This window comes from Oncorhynchus nerka, linkage group LG21, assembly GCF_034236695.1.
Source record: "Oncorhynchus nerka isolate Pitt River linkage group LG21, Oner_Uvic_2.0, whole genome shotgun sequence".
NCBI lineage: Eukaryota > Metazoa > Chordata > Actinopteri > Salmoniformes > Salmonidae > Oncorhynchus > Oncorhynchus nerka.
This window is the reverse complement of record NC_088416.1, coordinates 94,343-118,480: the sequence shown is the minus strand read 5'-3', so window position 1 is coordinate 118,480 and position 24,138 is coordinate 94,343. Positions and strand designations below refer to the sequence as shown.

The 24,138-nt window shown below is 45.7% G+C and overlaps 1 protein-coding gene across 1 annotated transcript; it reads right to left on the bottom strand.

The window, feature by feature from the left end:
• Window positions 1-326: 326 nt before the first annotated feature.
• LOC115103656 (MICAL-like protein 1) lies at window positions 327-23,291 on the bottom strand. The gene is given in 17 exon segments (XM_065006144.1): window positions 327-839; window positions 978-1,024; window positions 1,142-1,256; window positions 1,492-1,565; window positions 1,659-1,749; window positions 3,580-3,706; window positions 4,002-4,139; window positions 4,323-4,366; window positions 4,369-4,692; window positions 5,143-5,576; window positions 5,766-5,838; window positions 5,973-7,081; window positions 7,348-7,502; window positions 10,148-10,248; window positions 10,608-10,749; window positions 13,105-13,153; window positions 22,296-23,291. Coding segments are annotated over 17 exon segments (3,327 nt in total). The 5' UTR covers window positions 22,451-23,291; the 3' UTR covers window positions 327-690.
• Between the last annotated feature and the right edge of the window lie 847 nt (window positions 23,292-24,138).

Below are 24,138 nucleotides of genomic sequence, written 5' to 3'. Positions count from 1 at the left end.
CCAATTTCGTTCCAGTAGCGCTCACTTCACCAGCTCAGGGCATGCCCGACCCAGCATGCATCTGTAGTCTACTTGTGTGCTGCTATAGCCCCTTACTTTAGATACTGTCATGGAGTTCACTAAATATTTTCATAAAGAAACTGCTAAAACACACAGGTGCTAAATCACGGTGACTTACAAGATGAGGACCAAGAGCAAGAGAGGGATCGCGGCGATGTAGCGTCCACAACTAAAGAATCAAATCGTGTAATCTGAAAAGACACGCATCCCGAAAGCATGATGGTGTACTTACCATACGCACATGCTAAAAAAAAATAGGCTTGGCATATTCCAACGTATTTGTTTATTCAATTACTTGAATACCAAATGGTAAGTCAAGGTAGTCACAAAGCAGTTGAAAAAGAGGTGGATCGCCAGCACGAGCCGGATTTCCAACCGCTTAACTCTGCTCACATACTCTGGTAGGGAGGAGCGATTAGAAGGATATGCTACAGTAAGAGGAAGGAGGAGCAAATTGCAGGCTGCACACATTACAGTCTTTCACATAGTTGTGAGAATCCTGGGTTGTTTTTCCTTCTCAGTGCGTTTTGTTTTCATCTGCCATTTCCTTGCTCTTTCCATCTGATATGTCCCCCTGTAAAGGATGGTATCCCTCTTCCTTTTCTTCCATCCATCATCCACCTCCCTTGTTCAGCTCTTGTCCTTCTCTGCCATCTCCTTGCGTGGGCTGCCACCTTTTCCTTGGTTCACACTCAACCTCTTCAGAACCTTCATGGGTTTGAACTTCTTCTTCTTCTTCTGTTGCTGCTCGCCTTCTGCTGCTGGCTCCTTCTGGAAGTCTGGAGGAAGGGAGAGATGGAGAAAGAAGAGAAAGAGGGGGAAGACGGAGACATGGACGAGAAGCGTGAATACTTTGAGCGGAAAGAAAGATGAAAGGGAAAGTTCTAACAAAACATGAAGCTTTTGTCTCGTCTTACCTTTTCTCTTCAACATGGTCGCCACCAGCTTATCCTCTTCCTCTTCCCTGTTGGAGAAGCACAGTAAGATCACCAAAAAAACAGACATCGACTGCAGATCACCTACTAGTCTACTAGTCCACCCTGCTCTGTCATGAGACAGGAGATGATAGGTGATTGATTACCTCTGCCTGTCCTGATCCATGTTGTTGATGATTTGGTTCCGCTGTTCGATGACGGTGACCAGCTCTGTCATCAGCTCCTGCTCCCTGCCCTTGTCCTCCTCATTCCAGTCTTTCTCTACAAGATGGAGGGATTAAGAGGGGAGGATGAATGAAGAGTAACACAGGGACTTAAAACGTGGATTATTTTCTGGACCCCGTTCCATTTCAGTGAATTCAGTCCAACAACAAAGAGGAAGGAAAGAAAAATGTAATGGAAACAGGACTTTAGTTAACAAGCCTCCCATCCCGGGTAGCTGCAAGGGCCTTGTGCTCTATGATGTCATTCCCAAACAGGAAGTGAGATCACACACCTGGCTTGTTAAGAAGACATCTCAGCTCATACTCTACATCAGCCTGCCTCTCCTCCAGGTTCTGCTGCTTGGCCCTGTCAAGAGGAAATAAATAGTGTGAGAATCTTAAAGAGACAGCTGCTAAATGGACCAATGAGCACAGGCTCTGGTGAGGCTTTGGTACGTACGTGTAGACCAGCTCAGCCTCGCGGCGCACCAGCAGGTGTTTCTCATGGATCAGAGTGAACCAGTCCACCAGCAAAGTCTCCTCCTCCTCATCTAGAACAGGAACACCACCATGAGAATATGGATAATATTATACTATAGATACAAATATGGACTATTGACCTGACTATTAAACTATTAACCTGACTATTAGACTATTGACCTGACTATTAGACTATTAGACTATTGACCTGACTATTAGACTATTGACCTGACTATTAGACTATTAGACTATTGACCTGATTTAACTATTAGACTATTGACCTGACTATTAGACTATTATACTATTGACCTGACTATTAGACTATTATACTATTGACCTGACTATTAGACTATTATACTATTGACCTGACTATTAGACTATTATACTATTGACCTGACTATTATTGACCTGAGACTATTAGACTATTGACCTGACTATTAGACTTAACCTGACTATTAAGACTTATTACTATTGACCTGACTATTAGACTATTGAACTGACTATTAGACTATTGACCTGACTATTAGACTATTGACCTGACTATTAGACTATTGACCTGACTTTTAGACTATTAGACTATTGACCTGACTATTAGACTATTGACCTGACTATTAGACTATTGACCTGACTATTAGACTATTGACCTGACTATTAGACTATTGACCTGACTATTAGACTATTGACCTGACTATTAGACTATTGACCTGACTATTAGACTATTGAACTGACTATTAGACTATTAACCTGACTATTAAGACTATTGACTATTGACTATTAAGACTATTGACCTGACTATTAAGACTATTGACCTGACTATTTAGACTATTGACTATTAAGACTATTGACTATTAAGACTATTGACCTGACTATTAGACTATTGACCTGACTATTAGACTATTGACCTGACTATTAAGACTATTAACCTGACTATTAAGACTATTGACCTGACGATTAGACTATTAGACTATTGACCTGACTATTAAGACTATTAACCTGACTATTAAGACTATTGACTATTAGACTATTGACCTGACTATTAGATATAGACTATTAGACTATTGACCTGACTATTAGACTATTGAACTGACTATTAACTATTGACCTGACTATTAAGACTATTGACCTGACTATTAGACTATTGACCTGACTATTAGACTATTGACCTGACTTTTAGACTATTGAACTGACTATTAGACTATTAACCTGACTATTAAGACTATTGACCTGACGATTAGACTATTAGACTATTGACCTGACTATTAAGACTATTAACCTGACTATTAAGACTATTGACCTGACGATTAGACTATTGACCTGACTATTAGACTATTGACCTGACTATTAGACTATTGACCTGACTATTAGACTATTGAACTGACTATTAACTATTGACCTGACTATTAGACTATTGACCTGACTATTAACTATTAACCTGACTATTAACTATTAACCTGACTATTAGACTATTGACCTGACTATTAGACTATTGACCTGACTATTAGACTATTGACCTGACTATTAGACTATTGACCTGACTATTAGACTATTAGACTATTGACCTGACTATAGGACTATTGACCTGACTTTTAAGACTATTGACCTGACTATTAGACTATTAACCTGACTATTGACCTGACTATTAGACTATTGACCTGAAGATGAAACTATTTACTATTGAACTGAGAATGCAGCCTCAGGATTTTCAACAAGCATTTCGCTACACCCACAATAACATCTGCTAAACATGTGTCTGTGACCAATAACATTTGATTTGGACCAAACATTTTTATAGAGACTCTCAACTGAACATGCTTCTTAGTCCAGGGGTTGGCTTAATCTGGGACCACGCAACCTCCCTATATCACAAGACTAGTCTTGAGAGGTTTATATGATAGTTTTACCATTGGGGTTATCGCGTAGTTTTCTCTCCAAAGCCACTCCTCTCTGCTCCAGCTCATCCAGCTGTTTCTCCAGCTCTCCCATCTCTCCATGGATGTCCTCAGCTGGGATGTACTGGTCTGACTGCACCTGGACAACACACACACATCACAAAACACACTAGCACTGCAATCTTTTAAAAAATACAATATGGTACAGTTCACATTATTTACATCCAGATTGAGTTGTTCCTTTGAAAACATTAGTGCCACTAGTCAAACTATAACCAATACCATTGCTTATGGTAATAGCAGTAATAGTAGACTGTTGCTGGCTTGTCAACACATTCCATTAAAATAAAAGACTCGGACTGTCTGATGCTGAATCCTCGAGTGACTCATTGAATTACAAACTTTAGCGGACTGTGGTGTCCTCACAATCTCACCTTGCGTTTGATGAGGGGGAAGCCGTGTCCAGGGGCGGGGGGCCGGGCGGGGCGAGGGCCTCTAGGGGGTCTGGTTTTAGGGGAGGAAACGGGGGAGGGAGAGGCTTTCCTGTTGAAAGGGTTTTCCTTACAAGTCCGCTGGAAGTAGAGAGAAGAAGACAGAGATGAATGTCAAGGTATTAAATAATTATCAGAGTATCTGTTAGTTAGGTATAAAGCTCATTACATTGAATATCTTGTATCATTAAAAGGTTCTTGGAAGTTAGTGCAGTTCATGTATTTTTACATGGTGAAAAAAATGAAAGGTCCAGAATCCCTTACCTTGGGGGGTGGAACTGGGATAGCACTTGATGCTGCCAGGGGCTGGGTGTCGTTGGAGGTCTTGGCGGCGGGGGCCTGGCGCTCCGATTGCTCTGCGGAGTGGCCGGAGCCGAGCTAGGATTGGCTGGCTGGGGAGGAGGGGAGGGGCTCGGAGAGAGGCGATTGGCTGAGATGGAGGGGGTGAAACCACCACAGGGCCCACAGATGGAGGGCTCTGATACGCTCTTGGTGAAAGGGTTGTCCTGATCGCCTGTGGCCCCACCCCCTAGGGAAGCTGGGTGGGAGGAGCTATGGTCGGAGGCAGAGGATAGGCTCTCTATGCTAATAGCTGGAGAGGGAGAGGAAGAGGAGGGCTGGGAGTGAGGAAGGGCTGAAGAAATAGAGGGATGAAGTGATATCAGAAAACAGAAAAAAGGAGCAGAAGTTGAAATGGAAAACAAAGTAGAGTTGGATGGGAGGAGGATGGAGAGAAAAACATTGTGAACATCCATGTATACACATTGAATGGTAACTTTCAAAATGACAACAAAACCACAGTGCTGTGCAGGACATACAAGACACATGATCGACATGATTTGAGGTGAAGTGGCTACAACTCGTCCAATGCTCTAACCCAGTGGTTCCCAACCTTTTTTGGTTACTGTACCACCAACTGAATTTTGCTCTGCCCAGAGGACCCCTGAAGTACATTTTACCAGGCAGTCTATGGTCTGATAAGTCTTCTCAAGTACCCCTGTGGATAGGTCCTAGGTCCCCCGGTCTGGGAACCACTTCTCTAACCAACCTCTATCATATCCTGTTGCCATCAAGGCCCACTGACCTGAGTTAGAGCCGGGGGCCTTTGGAACAGGCTTTGGGGGCGCCGGGCGTTTCTTGCACCTGAAGCCATTGGGGCTTGCAGAGCGGGAGGAAACACCCCCAATGGGGGGCGTGTCTGGGTCAGACGCAGCGTCTGCAGCCTGGGAGATGCTGTACCACGGATGACTCACCACCACAGTGGGAGAAACCAAACTTCCTACTGACCCCTCCCCTGACCCCACCTCCTCTTCTTCCTCATCGAAGGGGTTGGCGGGTGCAGGGGGCGTGGGTGGTCTGGAGCCCTCCCCTTTTAGAGAAGATAATGAACCAGTGTGTGGGGGTGTGGCCACACCAGGGGGAGGGGGAGGTGCTGGTTTCTTCTTGGGTTCTTGGGATTGGACGAGGGCCAGCCAGGGCGGGTTAGGGGGTTTGGGGGCGTCGCTGGAGAGACTGGAGCTGAGAGACAGGATGAGTGGGGGAGACAGAAACAGAAAGGGAGGGGGGAGACAAAACAACAAAGACAGATGAGTGCATGAAAACATCAACATGCATTAACACACAAATACTGCTGGACAGAGACTGGGAGAGAAACAGATGAAGTAGTCCAATCACTCTCGACTAGTAAAGATAGTCAGTATACTGAACCTTCCAGGGGAGTGGGATCTTTCTCGAGGTCTGGGAGCTGGAGGAAGACATCTCCTGTGTTCACCACGATCACCTGAGAGTCAAAATCAGTGGTTTCATATATTTTATATTAGGACGGAGTTCACAGTTCACAGTTCAATTGAGGATCTACAGTAGCAAATAGCACTAACTTATTTTAGCTGTCAATCACCTTAATCGACCACTTACCATTGACCGTAAGGTTGTCAACGCGGGGTGGGCGGACCCTGGGGGCGGGACGAGGTGGAGGGGAGGGCTGTGACAAGCGGCGAGGGATGGGGACTGGCTTACTGTCCCCTAGTCCTAGATGACTGACAGGTGTAGAAGGGATAACCCCATTGGCTGTGACTTTGGCTGTTGTCGGAGTCCCCTCCCCCTCCTCCTCGATGTCATCGAAAGGGTTGGGAGGAACGGAGGGTGGAGGTTTGACCTCTCTTTCTCCTGCACCGTCTTCCCTCTCGTTCTCTGTTTTCAAAGAGTCTGTTTTTGTCGTTGAGATAGGACATGGTGTAGAGTCAGAGTCATTGGTTGGTGTGGGGGTGTAATCCTCATTGGTGACGCCCTCTTGGGGAGGAGTCTCTTTTTGTGACGGAGTGTCTTTTGGTGGCGTCTCATTTTGTGGCATCTCATTTTGTGGCAGAGTGTCTTTTTGTGGTGTCTCATTTTGTGGCGGCTTCTCTTTTTGTGGCAGCGTCTCTTTTTGTGGCAGCGTCTCTTTTTGTGGCAGCGTCTCTTTTTGTGGCAGCGTCTCTTTTTGTGGCGGCGTCTCTTTTTGTGGCGGCGTCTCTTTTTGTGGCGGCGTCTCTTTTTGTGGCGGCGTCTCTTTTTGTGGCGGCGTCTCTTTTTGTGGCGGCGTCTCTTTTTGTGGCGGCGTCTCTTTTTGTGGTGGCGTCTCTTTTTGTGGCAGTGTCTCTTTTTGTGGCGTCTCTTGGGGCAGCGTCTCTTTTGGTGGTGTCTTTTGGGGCGGAGTCTCTTTTGGTGGCGTCTCTTGGGGCGGAGTCTCTTTTGGTGGCGTCTCTTGGGGCGGAGTCTCTTTTGGTGGCGTCTCTTGGGGCGGAGTCTCTTTTGGTGGCGGAGTCTTTGCCGCCTGGTCCCTCCCAGAAGGAGGAGAAGTTTGAGGCAGCATGGGTCGACCAATCCTGACGGATGGAACCATTGTCGGTCGCTTGCTTAGGTCCGGTCGGCCGTTCTGATTGGCTAAGGCAGACCTGGCAAAGTGATGCGTGCAGACCAGGGAGCCGACCTCGTTTCCTAGCTTGTAGGACCCAGGCAGCAGAGTGCTGCTACACTCCCTACACCTGAGAGAGAGCAGAGCAGGAGGCAACATTCAGACTATAGTCTGACATAAGCTCTGACAAACCCTGTGGTAAGCACATTGTTTAAACACTTGTAAAAAATAAGTTGAATCTCTCTAAACTCTGGAAATACATGTCAACAGAGGATATAAACGGTCTTTTTTGAGTCACTGGAATAGCAGTGTTTTATCATTATACAGTAAACAGACTCAGCAGTATGTTGTAGTAGCTGTGCAGACCAGATATGCAGTAACTGAATGGGTGTTCACCTGAAACAGTTGCGGTGGTAGAGCTTGCCGTCGACCAGGAACCTCTGCACCAAGTGGACGTGCCTCTGGCAGGCGGCGCAGCTGCTGCTGAGGGTGCTACGCTTCACCCCCGCCTGTACCCCTCCGTCCGTACCCATCGGACCAGGTAGGCTCAGCTAGCACAGGCGTGGCAGGCAGGTGGCCAGGGGGTGAGGGTCGCAGGTGGAGGGGGTGTGGGATGGGGGAGATGGAGAGGATAGGGGGGAGGGAGGTGGGGGAGATCAAACATGGAGTCAGGATCGAGGATGTGGAGGATTCATTCTGCTTATCTAGCTACAACCAGTCTGTTATATTTCCATCGCCTCCTCGGCTTAGAGTCATTGCCTTAACTAGCTACATGTATTTTATAATCGCTGAAAAACATTGTCTTGATATTAAAAAGTGATATGTATTAAGTGGAAAAGTAGTAAAGTTCCAAACCAGCCGCTAATTAGCAAGGAAAGTCTAGTAGAACACTAGTACTAGTGATGTAAGAAACTCTAGCAGGTGTTTTTAGGTTGAGTTAAAAGTCAAAGGGTTAGCAGCAAGTGTTCAAACTTGGCACACAACGTTAGTAGTATAAAACAAGTGTTAAATAGACACTAACTATGTACAGAGGTTAAAGTTCAAAATGACTGACCTAACGGTTTTGATCCCCCTAGCCCCCCACCCATCCTACTGTCTAGGCTCAGGACCAGAGAGAGGGGAGGAGTTCAGAGGCCAGGAAGAAGAAGAGGAAGAAGAGGAGGAAGAGGAGGAGTGGATTTCTGTCTAAAGAGGGGGAAGAAGGGAGGAGGCGGTATGGGGGGACGGTGGGAGGAAGTAGAAGAAAGGGCATGCGGAAGAAGGGGAGAGACAGGATAAAAAGGCTTTCTTTAAAAGAAAAACAATGGAGGCTAAACGTATAGGATATAGTCCACATCAATACTCTCTTATAGGACATCTTTTTGAGATGGCCTATCCTACAAGTTTAGACTAAAATGTATTTAGTCAATAGAATTACTCAATCCCGTACCGCGTTGATGTAACGGACAACGTGACTTCTATCGAAACACTCGCACACCAACGAGTACCCAACCTCTACCATACGGTCACACCAACGAGTACCCAACCTCTACCATACGGTCACACCAATGAGTACCCAACCTCTACCATACGGTCACACCAACGAGTACCCAACCTCTACCATCGGTCACACCAACGAGTACCCAACCTCTACCATACGGTCACACCAACGAGTACCCAACCTCTACCATACGGTCACACCAACGAGTACCCAACCTCTACCATACGGTCACACCAACGAGTACCCAACCTCTACCATACGGTCACACCAACGAGTACCCAACCTCTACCATACGGTCACACCAACGAGTACCCAACCTCTACCATACGGTCACACCAACGAGTACCCAACCTCTACCATACGGTCACACCAACGAGTACCCAACCTCTACCATACGGTCACACGGTCACACGGTCAACCAACGAGTACCCAACCTCTACCATACGGTCACACCAACGAGTACCCAACCTCTACCATACGGTCACACCAACGAGTACCCAACCTCTACCATACGGTCACACCAACGAGTACCCAACCTCTACCATACGGTCACACCAACGAGTACCCAACCTCTACCATCACACCAACGGTCAACCTCTACCATACGGTCACACCAACGTACCATACGGTCAACCAACGAGTACCCAACCTACCATACGGTCACACCAACGAGTACCCAACCTCTACCATACGGTCACACCAACGGTCACACCAACGAGTACCCAACCTCTACCATACGGTCACACCAATAGATGCCATAGACAGACAACAATCCATTCATGCATCTGACACGTTAGCATTGACACCTGATACTGTGACAGTCAATGTTTTATAGAACACGTTTTGAGTGATTGTCCGGGTCTTGTCCAATGCCAAAATACCAGCACAAATAGTTTCCCTGTTATGTTAAACAAATACAATGAATTAGTTCTAGTTATCATGCATGTACAATAAAAGTTCAATCAATGTCATATTTTTGGTATTTTATTAGGATCCCCATTAGCTGTTGCAGAAGCAGCAGCTACTCTTCCTGGGGTCCATTCAGCCATTACTTTAAATTAATAAGGCTTAGAATTAGAATCGTGTGAATGACATCATACACACAATCCGTAAATCCAGAATATCTGCATATTCCAAGTCGATATCCACGTAATAACAAGGAAAACATTATTTCCCATTGACCCCCAGTGTAAAAGAGGCAACTTTGTCGTGGAGTTTTGTCATACAGAAATAACATACACCAGGTCAGAAATCCCGACCTACGGTTCGCAGTGCTCCCACGTTGGGAAATAGAGACTGTGAGAAGAGCCCTTTGGCTTCAGGCTATTCGGCGTGGGACAGCGGGGAATTGTGGGGAGCCGGTGTTCAAGTAGGCTACACGTAGCTAGCTATGTGTGTGGAAAACATTTCAACACAGGTAAGAGATTTAACTTGTTTAGTATGGTCTGTTTGTAACGCCATTCACTACTTGTAGCCGTATAGTCTGTTTGATTGTGTTGTCGGTCTTAGCTAGCTTAATGTTCTGCTTGGAAGCTAGCAACACATATAAACAATAGCCTAAATGTTGGCTAATATTGCTGTGGCGCAATGAGGAGATTCAGGACCTTTCCCCTACGCGTTTCCATGGCAATTCCATTGTTTGGGTCGCATTCCATTGACCTCTTTACCACATGTATTCATGCATCATCTGATTCCCGATACCATCGTAGCCCTTACCTCGGGCTCAACCACTTTGTCTTCCAGAGGGGCCACCGGTCTCTTCTGGGCCGGCTCAATGTGGCCTGTACCACTGGACCTCTTCAAGCAGGGGGGGTTGGCTACAGGAGAGGGAGATGGTATCAGTCAATTTCTAATTGAGTTCATGCATTGGCTAACTGTAGATATTTTCCTTTGCGTCAGAGCACTATAAAACCCAGAGGGCCTTTTGAGAGACCAGTTACAAATGCAATCGTATAGTAGTGACTCAGTGATGGCCTGTCAGTGATACTGTCGCATCTAATAACACAGGACCACTTCTCATCCAGCCAGCGAAGCGTTTAGGTTACAGCTGTGTACTAAAGGCCCAGGTGTACTGGACCACCGGTCAGTAAGCGATCGTTGTGGAACATTCAGATAGAACTATAATATGTACAACAAATATGCCTTTCTGACAAATAGTAAGAGCTGTACTACTCACCATGGGACTTGTTGGTGAAGAAGTTGTAGTACTGGGAGACATAGGTGATGATGCTCAGCCTGTCAGGCACTTTCATGGACACCATGTCCTCTGGGTCCAGCAGAGCAGGGATTCCCAGCTCCTCCTCCGCCACCTCAAATGCCTAGAGGGAGGGAGGGAGAGAAAGAATGGAGAAAGACAATGTGAAAACAGACATCAGTTATTTTATCGTGTGTGTGTGTGTGTGTGTGTGTGTGTCTGTGTACACTTTGATACTTGACCCCCTGCTTCAAAAACCTCTGTGTTATTTGGTCATAATTAAATGCTACAGCCTGCCAGAATACTGTTGGTTGGATAACCATCTGCCTAATGAAAAATTCCACTGAGGAAATGAAGGCCTTAATACTTATCTGCCCCAAATGGTACCCTATTCTCTATATAGTGCACTACTTTGACCAGGGTCCATTTGGCTCGGGTCAAAAGTAGTGCACTATGTAAGGAATAGGTGCCATTTGGGACGCAGAGCTGATCAGGTTACAAAACACTGGGGATAATACAATCACTTGGCAGCTGCTCAGTAAACAGGGTTACTGATGCAAAACTGTGTACATGTAAAGAAACTGTGTACATGTAAAGAAACTGTGTACATGTAAGCAAACTGTGTACATGTAAACAAACTGTTACAAACGGTGTACATTTAAACAAACCAGTGAATGGGGGGCTGTTTTTGCATGTGAAAAACAGACATATTCATCAAATGTAATATCAGTCAAAACAACGACAGCTTGCAGACAGTAGTTGAGCTGAATGCTATCCCAGCAGCAAGATCAACTCTGGCAATTAACTCGAAAAAGAACGTCCCATGATGACTAAAACCTTCAAGGATTATCAGGAGTCAGATAAGTCTGAGAAACAATGGTAAACAAACGCAGGGGAACAACTGAACTCTACCGTGTCGACAGTGATTGGACGTTAATCACCCAGCTTTAGTTTAGCATGCTGCGTGTTTGGGTTCAGGATTAGGCTGTCTCGGGCTCACTCAGGCTAATGCTGTAGCTACAGTGAAACACTGCAAATGTTCACAGATATCCGACATGCTGCGTGTTTGGGTTCAGGATTAGACTGTCTCGGGCTCACTCAGGCTAATGCTGTAGCTACAGTGAAACACTGCAAATGTTCACAGATATCTGACATGCTGCGTGTTTGGGTTCAGGATTAGGCTGTCTCGGGCTCACTCAGGCTAATGCTGTAGCTACAGTGAAACACTGCAAATGTTCACAGATATCCGACATGCTGCGTGTTTGGGTTCAGGATTAGACTGTCTCGGGCTCACTCAGGCTAATGCTGTAGCTACAGTGAAACACTGCAAATGTTCACAGATATCTGACATGCTGCGTGTTTGGGTTCAGGATTAGGCTGTCTCGGGCTCACTCAGGCTAATGCTGTAGCTACAGTGAAACACTGCAAATGTTCACAGATATCTGACATGCTGCGTGTTTGGGTTCAGGATTAGGCTGTCTCGGGCTCACTCAGGCTAATGCTGTAGCTACAGTGAAACACTGCAAATGTTCACAGATATCTGACATGCTGCATGTTTGGGTTCAGGATTAGGCTGTCTCGGGCTCACTCAGGCTAATGCTGTAGCTACAGTGAAACACTGCAAATGTTCACAGATATCCGACATGCTGCCAGTGAAACAAACAGTTATGTCGACCACCAACTGCTTCAACCCTGAAAAAGCTCTTGGATAATCGGAAAGAAATGTAACTAGTAGCATTCAGTAGACAACACTCAAGCTCAGTTTGAGGATGGCTATAAGTAGGCTAACCAATCTCTACTCAACCTCAGGGCAATGTTATTTTGGCACCTTTGCAGTTGTTGATCAACAAATATGTGGCTTTGTTATTTAAATGATTGCTACAAACAAACCTATAGCGGAGGACTATTTATTTTTCATATCCTCCCTTTGGTTAACTGTTCTGTCTTTCTTTCCTGTCCTCATTTGCTTGCTCTCGCTCCCCCCTTCCCTCCCCCCTTCACATGTCAGGCTCCGGCAGGAACCAATAAACAACTATGCGCTCTACAGACAGACAGAGACACAGAAAGACACAGAAAGACAGACAGAGACACAGAAAGACAGACATGAAACAGACAGATGAAAATGTATGATAGTTAGCTGACTAACTAACTGCAGACACTGCTCCACTGTCTCACCCACGTGACATCTGTTACTCATCTCTATTACCTTCCAAAACAACACTCACCCTCTCATAGACACTAGTAGACCTACACCTGGTTACACTGTATTCTAGCATTACAGAACTCACCCAATACATACCCTACCACAGACACAGAGAAGGGAACCAGAGTAACGACCATGACTGACTTGTCACAGCTAATTACAGTATTCGGCAACATGAAGTCACTAGCTGGTTCACAACTAATCATTACATCTAGACCAAGGCTTTTAGAGTGTGTCTGTGTGTGTGGAGAAGTGATATGTGTTCTAGTGACTCACCAGACGGTTGTTCTCGTAGACATTCTCTTTGGAGAGGGAGTCAAAGTCTCTAGAATGACAGGGGGGAAAAAAGACAACATTTCAAATCTAAACAAATAACCTACTCTAAATCATAGATACAATCACAAGATTACGGTTAAATTATGAGAGATCACACTGCTATTGTTAGGTAAAAGGGTGAGCATCTAACCAGACCAGAAATAACCCATATAGTATATTAAAGCTATACTATGTCACTTTTTCGGCAACCCGACCAAATTCACATAGAAATTTGAGTTATAGATCAGTTATAGATTGATTCCCATTGAAAGCAGGTCTAAGAAGTGGTAGATGTGTTCTATAAGTGCTATTTCTATGCTTCCGTTCTGAAGTTTTGTTTTTGCGTCTTTTACTTTGGGTTTTGTACACCAGCTTCAAACAGCTGAAAATACAATATTTTGGGTTATGGAAAATATTTTTCAAAGTGGTTTAGATGATACAATGATTCTCTACACAAATGACTGTTTGTTTAGTCACACAAACTGAAATTAGGCTAACTATTAGAATTTTAGCAACCAGGAAATGGCGGAGCGATTTTTGATTAGTGCATCTAAGTAATGACAGGCCTAACTATCTGGGGGGGGGTTAGCCATACACAACCAGTTACCTCTATATTTCACTGAGAATGGGGCCACAGCACCCATCAACATCAACAGTGTTTTATGGGTGAACCCCACTGTGATGAAAGGACAGCAGGTTGGCTCAACACAGCAGTAATGAGTAGGTGGCTGGTTGACTGGGCCTGGAGCAGGGAACTAAACCTCATGTTCCCACCAGTTAACATCCTGCTGTAAAATTGGGTCTGTGTCTCAAATGGAACTATGTAGAGCACTACTTTTGACCAGAGCTCTATGGGCCCTGATCAAAAGTCGTGCACTATGTAGGGAATAGGGTGGGATTTGGGACGCACCCTAGAAACTTTGAGAGTTGCTTTTGTACGCAAAGTCTCTGCTCTGTTAAGTAAGAGAAATAGAAAAAACACCAACCTGTTGGTTATCAGTCTGGATACAGGAAACCTCACTAGCACAGCCAGCACACAGAATAGTATGAGACTCCCTATAGCATAGCCAGCCCACAGACTCGTATGAGACTGCCTATAGCACAGCCAGCCCACAGACTAGTATGAGACTGCCTATAGCACAGCCAGCCCACAGACTGGTATGAGACTGCCTATAGCACAGCCAACCCACAGACTAGTATGAGACTGCCTATAGCACAGCCAGCCCACAGACTAGTATGAGACTGCCTATAGCACAGCCAGCCCACAGAATGGTATGAGGCTGCCTATAGCACAGCCAGCCCACAGACTAGTATGAGACTGCCTATAGCACAGCCAGCCCAGACTAGTATGAGACTGCTTATAGCACAGCCAGCCCACAGACTAGTATGAGACTGCCTATAGCACAGCCAGCCCACAGACTGGTATGAGACTGCCTATAGCACAGCCAACCCACAGACTAGTATGAGACTGCCTATAGCACAGCCAGCCCACAGACTAGTATGAGATTGCCTATAGCACAGCCAGCCCACAGACTGGTATGAGACTGCCTATAGCACAGCCAGCCCACAGACTGGTATGAGACTGCCTATAGCACAGCCAGCCCACAGACTAGTATGAGATTGCCTATAGCACAGCCAGCCCACAGACTGGTATGAGACTGCCTATAGCACAGCCAACCCACAGACTAGTATGAGACTGCCTATAGCACAGCCAGCCCACAGACTAGTATGAGACTGCCTATAGCACAGCCAGCCCACAGACTGGTATGAGACTGCCTATAGCACAGCCAGCCAATAAACTAGTATTAGATTGCCTATAGCACAGCCAGCCCACAGACTGGTATGAGACTGCCTATAGCACAGCCAGCCAATAAACTAGTATTAGATTGCCTATAGCACAGCCAGCCAATAAACTAGTATTAGATTGCCTATAGCACAGCCAGCCCACAGACTGGTATGAGGCAGCCCATAGCACAAAGTGAGCTCTGTTCTCCCCCTAATCTGACTCCCATGGCCCCAAATGCACTTAGCCTAGCCGTCTTGACCTAGCGCTACGTCACACACACTGCCACTCTGCTGTAGGCCTACGGGTGCTAAAGCGCTAATGCTACAGCCCAGTCTGCTATTACTCAAAGTTGTGCAAAGTGCAGCAACTGCCACTGCCAAATCCTCCTTGAGTAACACTGGAGTCTCTGGAGTGGTGCCCCTCAGTGCTTCAACAGTTGACAGCCTGACAGGCCAGAACAGAGCAATGCTTCGACAGACCAGAACAGAGCAATGCTTCGACAGACCAGAACAGAGCAATGCTTCGACAGACCAGATCAGAGCAATGCTTCGACAGACCAGATCAGAGCAATGCTTCGACAGACCAGATCAGAGCAATGCTTCGACAGACCAGATCAGAGCAATGCTTCGACAGACCAGAACAGAGCAATGCTTCGACAGACCAGAACAGAGCAATGCTTCGACAGACCAGAACAGAGCAATGCTTCGACAGACCAGAACAGAGCAATGCTTCGACAGACCAGAACAGAGCAATGCTTCGAGACCAGACAGAGCAATGCTTCACAGACCAGATCAGAGCAATGCTTCGACAGACCAGAACAGAGCAATGCTTCGACAGACCAGAACAGAGCAATGCTTCGACAGACCAGAACAGAGCAATGCTTCGACAGACCAGAACAGAGCAATGCTTCGACAGACCAGAACAGAGCAATGCTTCGACAGACCAGAACAGAGCAATGCTTCGACAGACCAGATCAGAGCAATGCTTCGACAGACCAGATCAGAGCAATGCTTCGACAGACCAGATCAGAGCAATGCTTCGACAGAACAGATCAGAGCAATGCTTCCCCTGTACTCATTTAGCAGCAGCTAAACTGTTGTGGCCACAACAACAAAAATGTAGAAAATAATTGACCTATCACTTTTTTATAGAATATAATCTTTGAGAACAAGAAATCCATCAAAGCTAAACAGTCAGGGAGAAACAAAAATCATACTAACAATAGATGGGGGTATTTTTGGCATGGCTGGATCAGTGATGGGGCACACAGGGTTAGGGTACATGGGGCCCTGATTGATTTTGTTAGAATGTTTGGGCATAAGAACACAGAATCAGCCATTTCAAAATGTGTATAATTGAAGGAAATGCATTTTCACACTGCAAAATGTTCTCTCGGCTCCATGGAAAAATGTATAGAATTGCAAGAAATTTACTGGAAAAACAGCACATTTTTCACTCTGCCAACAGTTCCAGACCGACTTAACCCACTCCTTCTGCAAGCATTGCACATTTTTGGGGGGAGAAACACTGCAGACCATAACATGGAAGCACTGAGAACCTAATCCAACAAGTATTGCTGCCCTGCTCACAAGCTGATTTTCGTTGAGGGGCCTGCCATCGCCACCGGTGTGTCAACCATCCTCACCATTAAGTCCTGTACTGTGTGTGAGTCTGCTTTAAGCTACATGGTCTGCTTTAAGCTACATGCTCTGGTGGTTAACAACAAAACACAGCATGTAGTCAAATGTCCTCAGCATATTTGGTGGTGATGTTGCTGCGTGGACAGTATAAAGAGAAAAGAGGAGACACGTTGAACCGTCTGGGTGGGTGAGCTGCACGGTGTGGGAGAAAACTAACCTCAACCCGTCAGAAAGGTTCAACTGAGAAACACAGAGGTAGAGAACACCGTGTCAGGGTGGAAACGGGAAGTGAAATACACAAAAGGGGAAAAGAGAGAGAATACGGAGGCCACTAGCGTCATGTGCAGGGGAGAATGACAGATCAAACAAAACACGTCTGACACGAGGAGACCGTCGTCTGGCACCGAAATCACATGAAACTGAGGTCAGTAGTGACAGAATAATAACTGATATGGGCCAATCTGTCTGAACCCATCGATGGAGCTACTGAATAAGGCTTATTGTTGGTACTGAGGAAATAATACCAGTTGCAGCTACCCAACCTGGTCAGGCTTATAGCTTCTATTTAATCACCTTGCTTATTCACCCTGAACCAAGAGCCACTTCAGTCAGAGAGAACTGGACCCGGTCTGATCCTGAATGACATTACTAGGTTTCAGTCAGAGAGAACTGGACCCGGTCTGATCCTGAATGACATTACTAGGTTTCAGTCAGAGAGAACTGGACCCGGTCTGATCCTGAATGACATTACTAGGTTTCAGTCAGAGAGAACTGGACCCGGTCTGATCCTGAATGACATTACTAGGTTTCAGTCAGAGAGAACTGGACCCGGTCTGATCCTGAATGACATTACTAGGTTTCAGTCAGAGAGAACTGGACCCGGTCTGATCCTGAATGACATTACTAGGTTTCAGTCAGAGAGAACTGGACCCGGTCTGATCCTGAATGACATTACTAGGTTTCAGTCAGAGAGAACTGGACCCGGTCTGATCCTGAATGACATTACTAGGTTTCAGTCAGAGAGAACTGGACCCGGTCTGATCCTGAATGACATTACTAGGTTTCAGTCAGAGAGAACTGGACCCGGTCTGATCCTGAATGATATTACTAGGTTTATGTCAGAGAGAACTGGACCCGGTCTGATCCTGAATGACATTACTAGGTTTCTGTCAGAGAGAACTGGACCCGGTCTGATCCTGAATGACATTACTGGGTTTCAGTCAGAGAGAACTGGACCCGGTCTGATCCTGAATGACATTACTAGGTTTCAGTCAGAGAGAACTGGACCCGGTCTGATCCTGAATGACATTACTAGGTTTCAGTCAGAGAGAACTGGACCCGGTCTGATCCTGAATGACATTACTAGGTTTCTGTCAGAGAGAACTGGACCCGGTCTGATCCTGAATGACATTACTAGGTTCCAGTCAGAGAGAACTGGACCCGGTCTGATCCTGAATGACATTACTAGGTTTCAGTCAGAGAGAACTGGACCCGGTCTGATCCTGAATGACATTACTAGGTTCCAGTCAGAGAGAACTGGACCCGGTCTGATCCTGAATGACATTACTAGGTTTCTGTCAGATAAGCCATTTGTATAGTACAGTGGCGTGCTGAACGCTGTCAGTGATAAGAACTGGAGTAGCATCACTGTGCAGTACTGTACACCGGCTGGCTAGAGTAGCATGAGAGCTAAATGCAGGTTGGCAGGAGGAGGCCCCTGCTGCAGATTACCCTGACGGCCTGTCTGTCTGGATCAGACTGAAGACAGTCACAGAGAGGCCAGGCCACTGCAGCGCTGCTGGTTGGCTGATGAGGCTGCCTGGCCAAATAGCTCTGAGCTCAGGAGACAGAGGTAGAGCTGGATATTCAGCCTTTGACCCATAGAGGAAGATGTACTGTAACATATCTGGTGTCATTTGCACTCACTCACTCACTCACTCCCTTTCTACTGTATGTAGTAGTTGAAAGGCTTAGGTCACGTCGTGTGATCTCATGTCCTGTCACACACACGAGCTAGGTTTAGTGCCGTCGGTAGTACTGGTGCAATGTGTATGAGATCCTGCATGCAGGTCACGCACGCTTGGTTTTCACACACGTTGAAGGACATGGACACAGAACATGTGACATCTGCTGTACAGTAATAAGACATTCCTTTACACAGCAGTTACAGTAGGAGGTGCATGGTTGTACCCGAATCATCTGTACTGTATTGAATGGGAGGCATCATCGTTTGCTCACTCCTACTCTCAGCCAAGGCAGTTCTATTTACCATCTTCCTCCTCCTTGCAACTCATCATCGTGTGCTCACTCCTACTCTCAGCCAAGGTAGTTCTATTTACCATCTTCCTCCTCCTTGCAGCCCATCATCGTTTGCTCACTCCTACTCTCAGCCAAGGCAGTTCTATTTACCATCTTCCTCTTCCTTGCAGCCCATCATCGTTTGTTCATGCCTACTCCCTGCCAAGGCAGTTCTATTTACCATCTTCCGCCTCCTTGCAACTCATCATCGTTTGCTCACTCCTACTCTCAGCCAAGGCAGTTCTATTTACCATCTTCCTCCTCCTTGCAGCCCATCATCGTTCTACTTTAGCCAAGGCAGTTCTATTTACCATCTTCCTCCTCCTTGCAACTCATCATCATTTGCTCACTCCTACTCTCAGCCATGGCAGTTCTATTTACCATCTTCCTCCTCCTTGCAACTCATCATCGTTTGCTCACTCCTACTCTCAGCCAAGGCAGTTCTATTTACCATCTTCCGCCTCCTTGCAACTCATCATCGTTTGCTCACTCCTACTCTCAGCCAAGGCAGTTCTATTTACCATCTTCCTCCTCCTTGCAGCCCATCATCGTTTGCTCACTCCTACTCTCAGCCAAGGCAGTTCTATTTACCATCTTCCTCCTCCTTGCAACTCATCATCGTTTGCTCACTCCTACTCTCAGCCAAGGCAGTTCTATTTACCATCTTCCTCCTCCTTGCAGCCCATCATCGTTTGCTCACTCCTACTCTCAGCCAAGGCAGTTCTATTTACCATCTTCCTCCTCCTTGCAACTCATCTTTGCTCAGCCAAGGCAGTTCTATTTACCATCTTCCGCCTCCTTGCAACTCATCATTGTTTGCTCACTCCTACTCTTTCTATTTACCATCTTCCGCCTCCTTGCAACTCATCGTTTGCTCACTCCTACTCTCAGCCAAGGCAGTTTGCAGCCCATCGTTTGCTCACTCCTACTCTCAGCCAAGGCAGTTCTATTTACCATCTTCCGCCTCCTTGCAACTCATCATCGTTTGCTCACTCCTACTCTCAGCCAAGGCAGTTCTATTTACCATCTTCCTCCTCCTTGCAACTCATCATCGTTTGCTCACTCCTACTCAGCCAAGGCAGTTCCATCCATCTTCCGTCCTTGCAACTCATCATCCTCCTACTCTCAGCCAAGCAGTTCTATTTACCATCTTCCTCCTCCTTGCAGCCCATCATCGTTTGCTCACTCCTACTCTCAGCCAAGGCAGTTCTATTTACATCTTCCTCCTCCTTGCAACTCATCATCGTTTGCTCACTCCTACCAGCCAAGGCAGTTCTATTTACCATCTTCCTCCTCCTTGCAACCCATCATCGTTTGCTCACTCCTACTCTCAGCCAAGGCAGTTCTATTTACCATCTTCCTCCTCCTTGCAACTCATCGTTTGCTCACTCCTACTCTCAGCCAAGGCAGTTCTATTTACCATCTTCCGCCTCCTTGCAACTCATCATTGTTTGCTCACCTCCTACTCTCCAGCCAAGGCAGTTCTCATTTACCATCTTCCTCCTCCTTGCAGCCCATCGTTTGCATCCTACTCTCAGCCAAGGCAGTTCTGCCATCTTCCTCCTACTCTCAGCCATCGTTTGCTCACTCCTAGCCAAGGCAGTTCTATTTACCATCTTCCTCCTCCTTGCAACTCATCATTGTGCTCAACTCCTTGCAACAGTTCATCATCGTTTGCTCATCATCGTTTGCTCACTCCTACTCTCAGCCAAGGCAGTTCTATTTACCATCTTCCTCCTCCTTGCAGCCCATCATCGTTTGCTCACTCCTACTCTCAGCCAAGGCAGTTCTATTTACCATCTTCCTCCTCCTTGCAACTCATCATCGTTTGCTCACTCCTACTCTCAGCCAAGGCAGTTCTATTTACCATCTTCCTCCTCCTTGCAGCCCATCATCGTTTGCTCACTCCTACTCTCCTCCAAGGCAGTTCTATTTACCATCTTCCTCCTCCTTGCAACTCATCGTTTGCTCACTCCTACTCTCAGCCAAGGCAGTTCTATTTACCATCTTCCGCCTCCTTGCAACTCATCATTGTTTGCTCACTCCTACTCTCAGCCAAGGCAGTTCTATTTACCATCTTCCGCCTCCTTGCAACTCATCGTTTGCTCACTCCTACTCTCAGCCAAGGCAGTTCTATTTACCATCTTCCTCCTCCTTGCAGCCCATCGTTTGCTCACTCCTACTCTCAGCCAAGGCAGTTCTATTTACCATCTTCCGCCTCCTTGCAACTCATCATCGTTTGCTCACTCCTACTCTCAGCCAAGGCAGTTCTATTTACCATCTTCCTCCTCCTTGCAGCCCATCATCGTTTGCTCACTCCTACTCTCAGCCAAGGCAGTTCTATTTACCATCTTCCTCCTCCTTGCAACTCATCATCGTGTGCTCACTCCTACTCTCAGCCAAGGCAGTTCTATTTACCATCTTCCTCCTCCTTGCAGCCCATCATCGCAATCATTTTAATGCAGTTAGTTTGTGGCCTAACTGTGCCCTTGTTCTGCGACTGCAGTGTGTGCGAGTCCCACACAGGAAAAGGGGTGTGTTGTTACAGACAGGGCCAGACCCGTCAACCCACATTAGATACCGTACAGCACACTTGGCTTACCCTTGGTTTCCCCCTTTCTAACGCTGCTTAGAAACAGTCTCTGCAATGACGCCTGGATTACAAGTCAAGCCTAGGTTTGCTGGCTGTAAATAGCTCACAACAACGTTGTTGGTGGAACACTGATTGTTGTGGCGAAAGGCAATGTAGGTTAGCAAAACATATCTTTGTGCACACAAACACTGGTGCCAAAATGATAAACAGCAACACAAGCTAGAGGGCACTTCCTCCCTATATTTAGTGTCATGTTGAAGTGACATGATCTTGATCAAGTTCAAAAGGTTTCCGTTCCACAGTTCTGTGAAGGTGAGGACAAACTTAGTTCCCTGGCTACATCATTCTGAAGGTGGTCTGGCTCTGGCTGAGAGCACTAACTTGCCACCCCATTATATTATTATTAGTTACAGGCTAGATTTTATTTATTTAACTAAGCAAGCACTAGATCAGTTAATTTAGCCTAGAGTTTGACCAGGAACACACTCGGGTGTTCTGCTAGGATTAGATTACAGTGAAATCAGCAGTCACGCATTACGGTATCGAAGTTCAGCACCCAGATAATGTTAGTTCTGTTGTTAACAGTTGTTACATTGTAACAGCACGTTGAAACATTGTACTTAGTGATCGTATTTTGGAGCAACAAATTGTTAAATTCTTGATGAGTTTGTGAGTTCCATTATTTGAGAATTTTGCCCTGATGTGTTAAATAAACCCACTCTTTGTTGCTGGCGTGTTATGTTTCTAAATATTTATTGTTTCAGAGGGACAATATCACATTTTTTAGGCATGGGAAGAAGTGGAGAAAGTTTATTGAAATTAACTAAATACTTACATCAAATCCGGTCTATATCGGTGGATTATGGCACAAAATGCCAAGCCATCACGGAAAGACGATGACATGTTCTTGATGTCTACATCGTTGTAACTCTCGCATTGTATCCGACACCATTCTTGAAGTGCTTTTAAAGACCCCATGTTTGAAAACATTCAAATTGGATTCCTTTCAATATCGGTCTCATCCCACGAGTAGCGGGATGAGAAATCAGCTTTTGTAGGGATTCTAGAAGCTGTCCTCCTGCTTTTCGAATTTTGGAGGACAACACCCGAAATGACTCATTCGGAATTCCATTGACTGGTCGAGGATAGTAGAGTCACGTTGGTAGCGAGCAGGCTAACTTTGCGATGTCAATGAAACATTGGTTTCCACAACTCCGCCAGCAAATGTGATCAAAGTTTCGATCTGCAAGTTTTCCCAACACGCACAATCAATAATCACCATATAAAAATAATCCTACATACAATGGGTTTGACAGCTTGTCACAGAAACGTTGTCAGTGGCTAGCTAGCTACCTGGATTAGCTAGCTTCGGTCCAAATTTAGACGAACATCTCAACCCTTGCTTCAGACTGATGCAGTTAGCCTTTTAGCGAATTAGCTAGCTGAAGCTAACTAGCCATGTTTTCACTTGGGAAAACACATGGACCTGAAACGTGTCAATAAAATAATACGAAACACGTCCCTTATTCGTGTGAACTCAGTTACAATTCTTATGTTGAAGCATTCCTCCAAAACTTTAAATGGGAAACGTCGTTGCTTGTTATATGGTGCAGTCCCATCTGTGTCGTTATACCGGTCAGACTCCAGAACAAGGCGCTTTTTCTTTCTCGTGCACTCTTCTTGACGCCGAAACAGAAGATAAATGTATCAAACGCACAGTTGTGTTTGGATGGCGATGATGGTTCATTAAATGTATACTGAAAAATTATTTGTAATCAAGGCAGCCGACCATTCTGCCAAGCCTTGCTTCGGCTGCCTGCTGTTGAAATGAAACGAATTCAACAACGTTACTCCTATGTGTCCGCTAGAGGGAGCAGTTAAATACTTTTTTTGGGCAACTTTTTTGGCCACTATAATTACAGGACACACACAGTCTGTTGTCGACAGCGACACAAACTCACAAATTGACAACGTTTATGGAAGATGTTGTTGGTCTCTCCACCTCTCTGTGGAGTTTAATAGACGTATAAGTTCACCCCGCTATCATCCAGAAGGCGAGGTCAGTACAGGTCAGTACAGGTGCATCAAAGCTGGGACCGAGAGACTGAAAAACAGCTTCTATCTCAAGGCCATCAGACTGTTAAACAGCCACCACTAACATTGAGTGGCTGCTGCCAACACACTGACACTGACTCAACTCCAGCCACTTTAATAATGGGAATTGATGGGAAATTATGTAAATATATCACTAGCCACTTTAAACAATGCTACCTTATATAATGTTACTTACCCTACATTATTCATCTCATATGCATACGTATATACTGTACTCTATATCATCGACTGCATCATTATGTAATACATGTATCACTAGCCACTTTAACTATGTCACTTTGTTTACATACTCATCTCATATGTATATACTGTACTCGATACCATCTACTGTATCTTGCCTATGCTGCTCTGTACCATCACTCATTCATATATCCTTATGTACATATTCTTTATCCCCTTACACGGTGTATAAGACAGTAGTTTATGAATTGTTAGTTAGATTACTTGTTGGTTATTCCTGCATTGTCGGAACTAGAAGCACAAGCATTTCGCTACACTCGCATTAACATCTGCTAACCATGTGTATGTGACAAATAAAATTTGATTTGATTTGATTTGAAGTG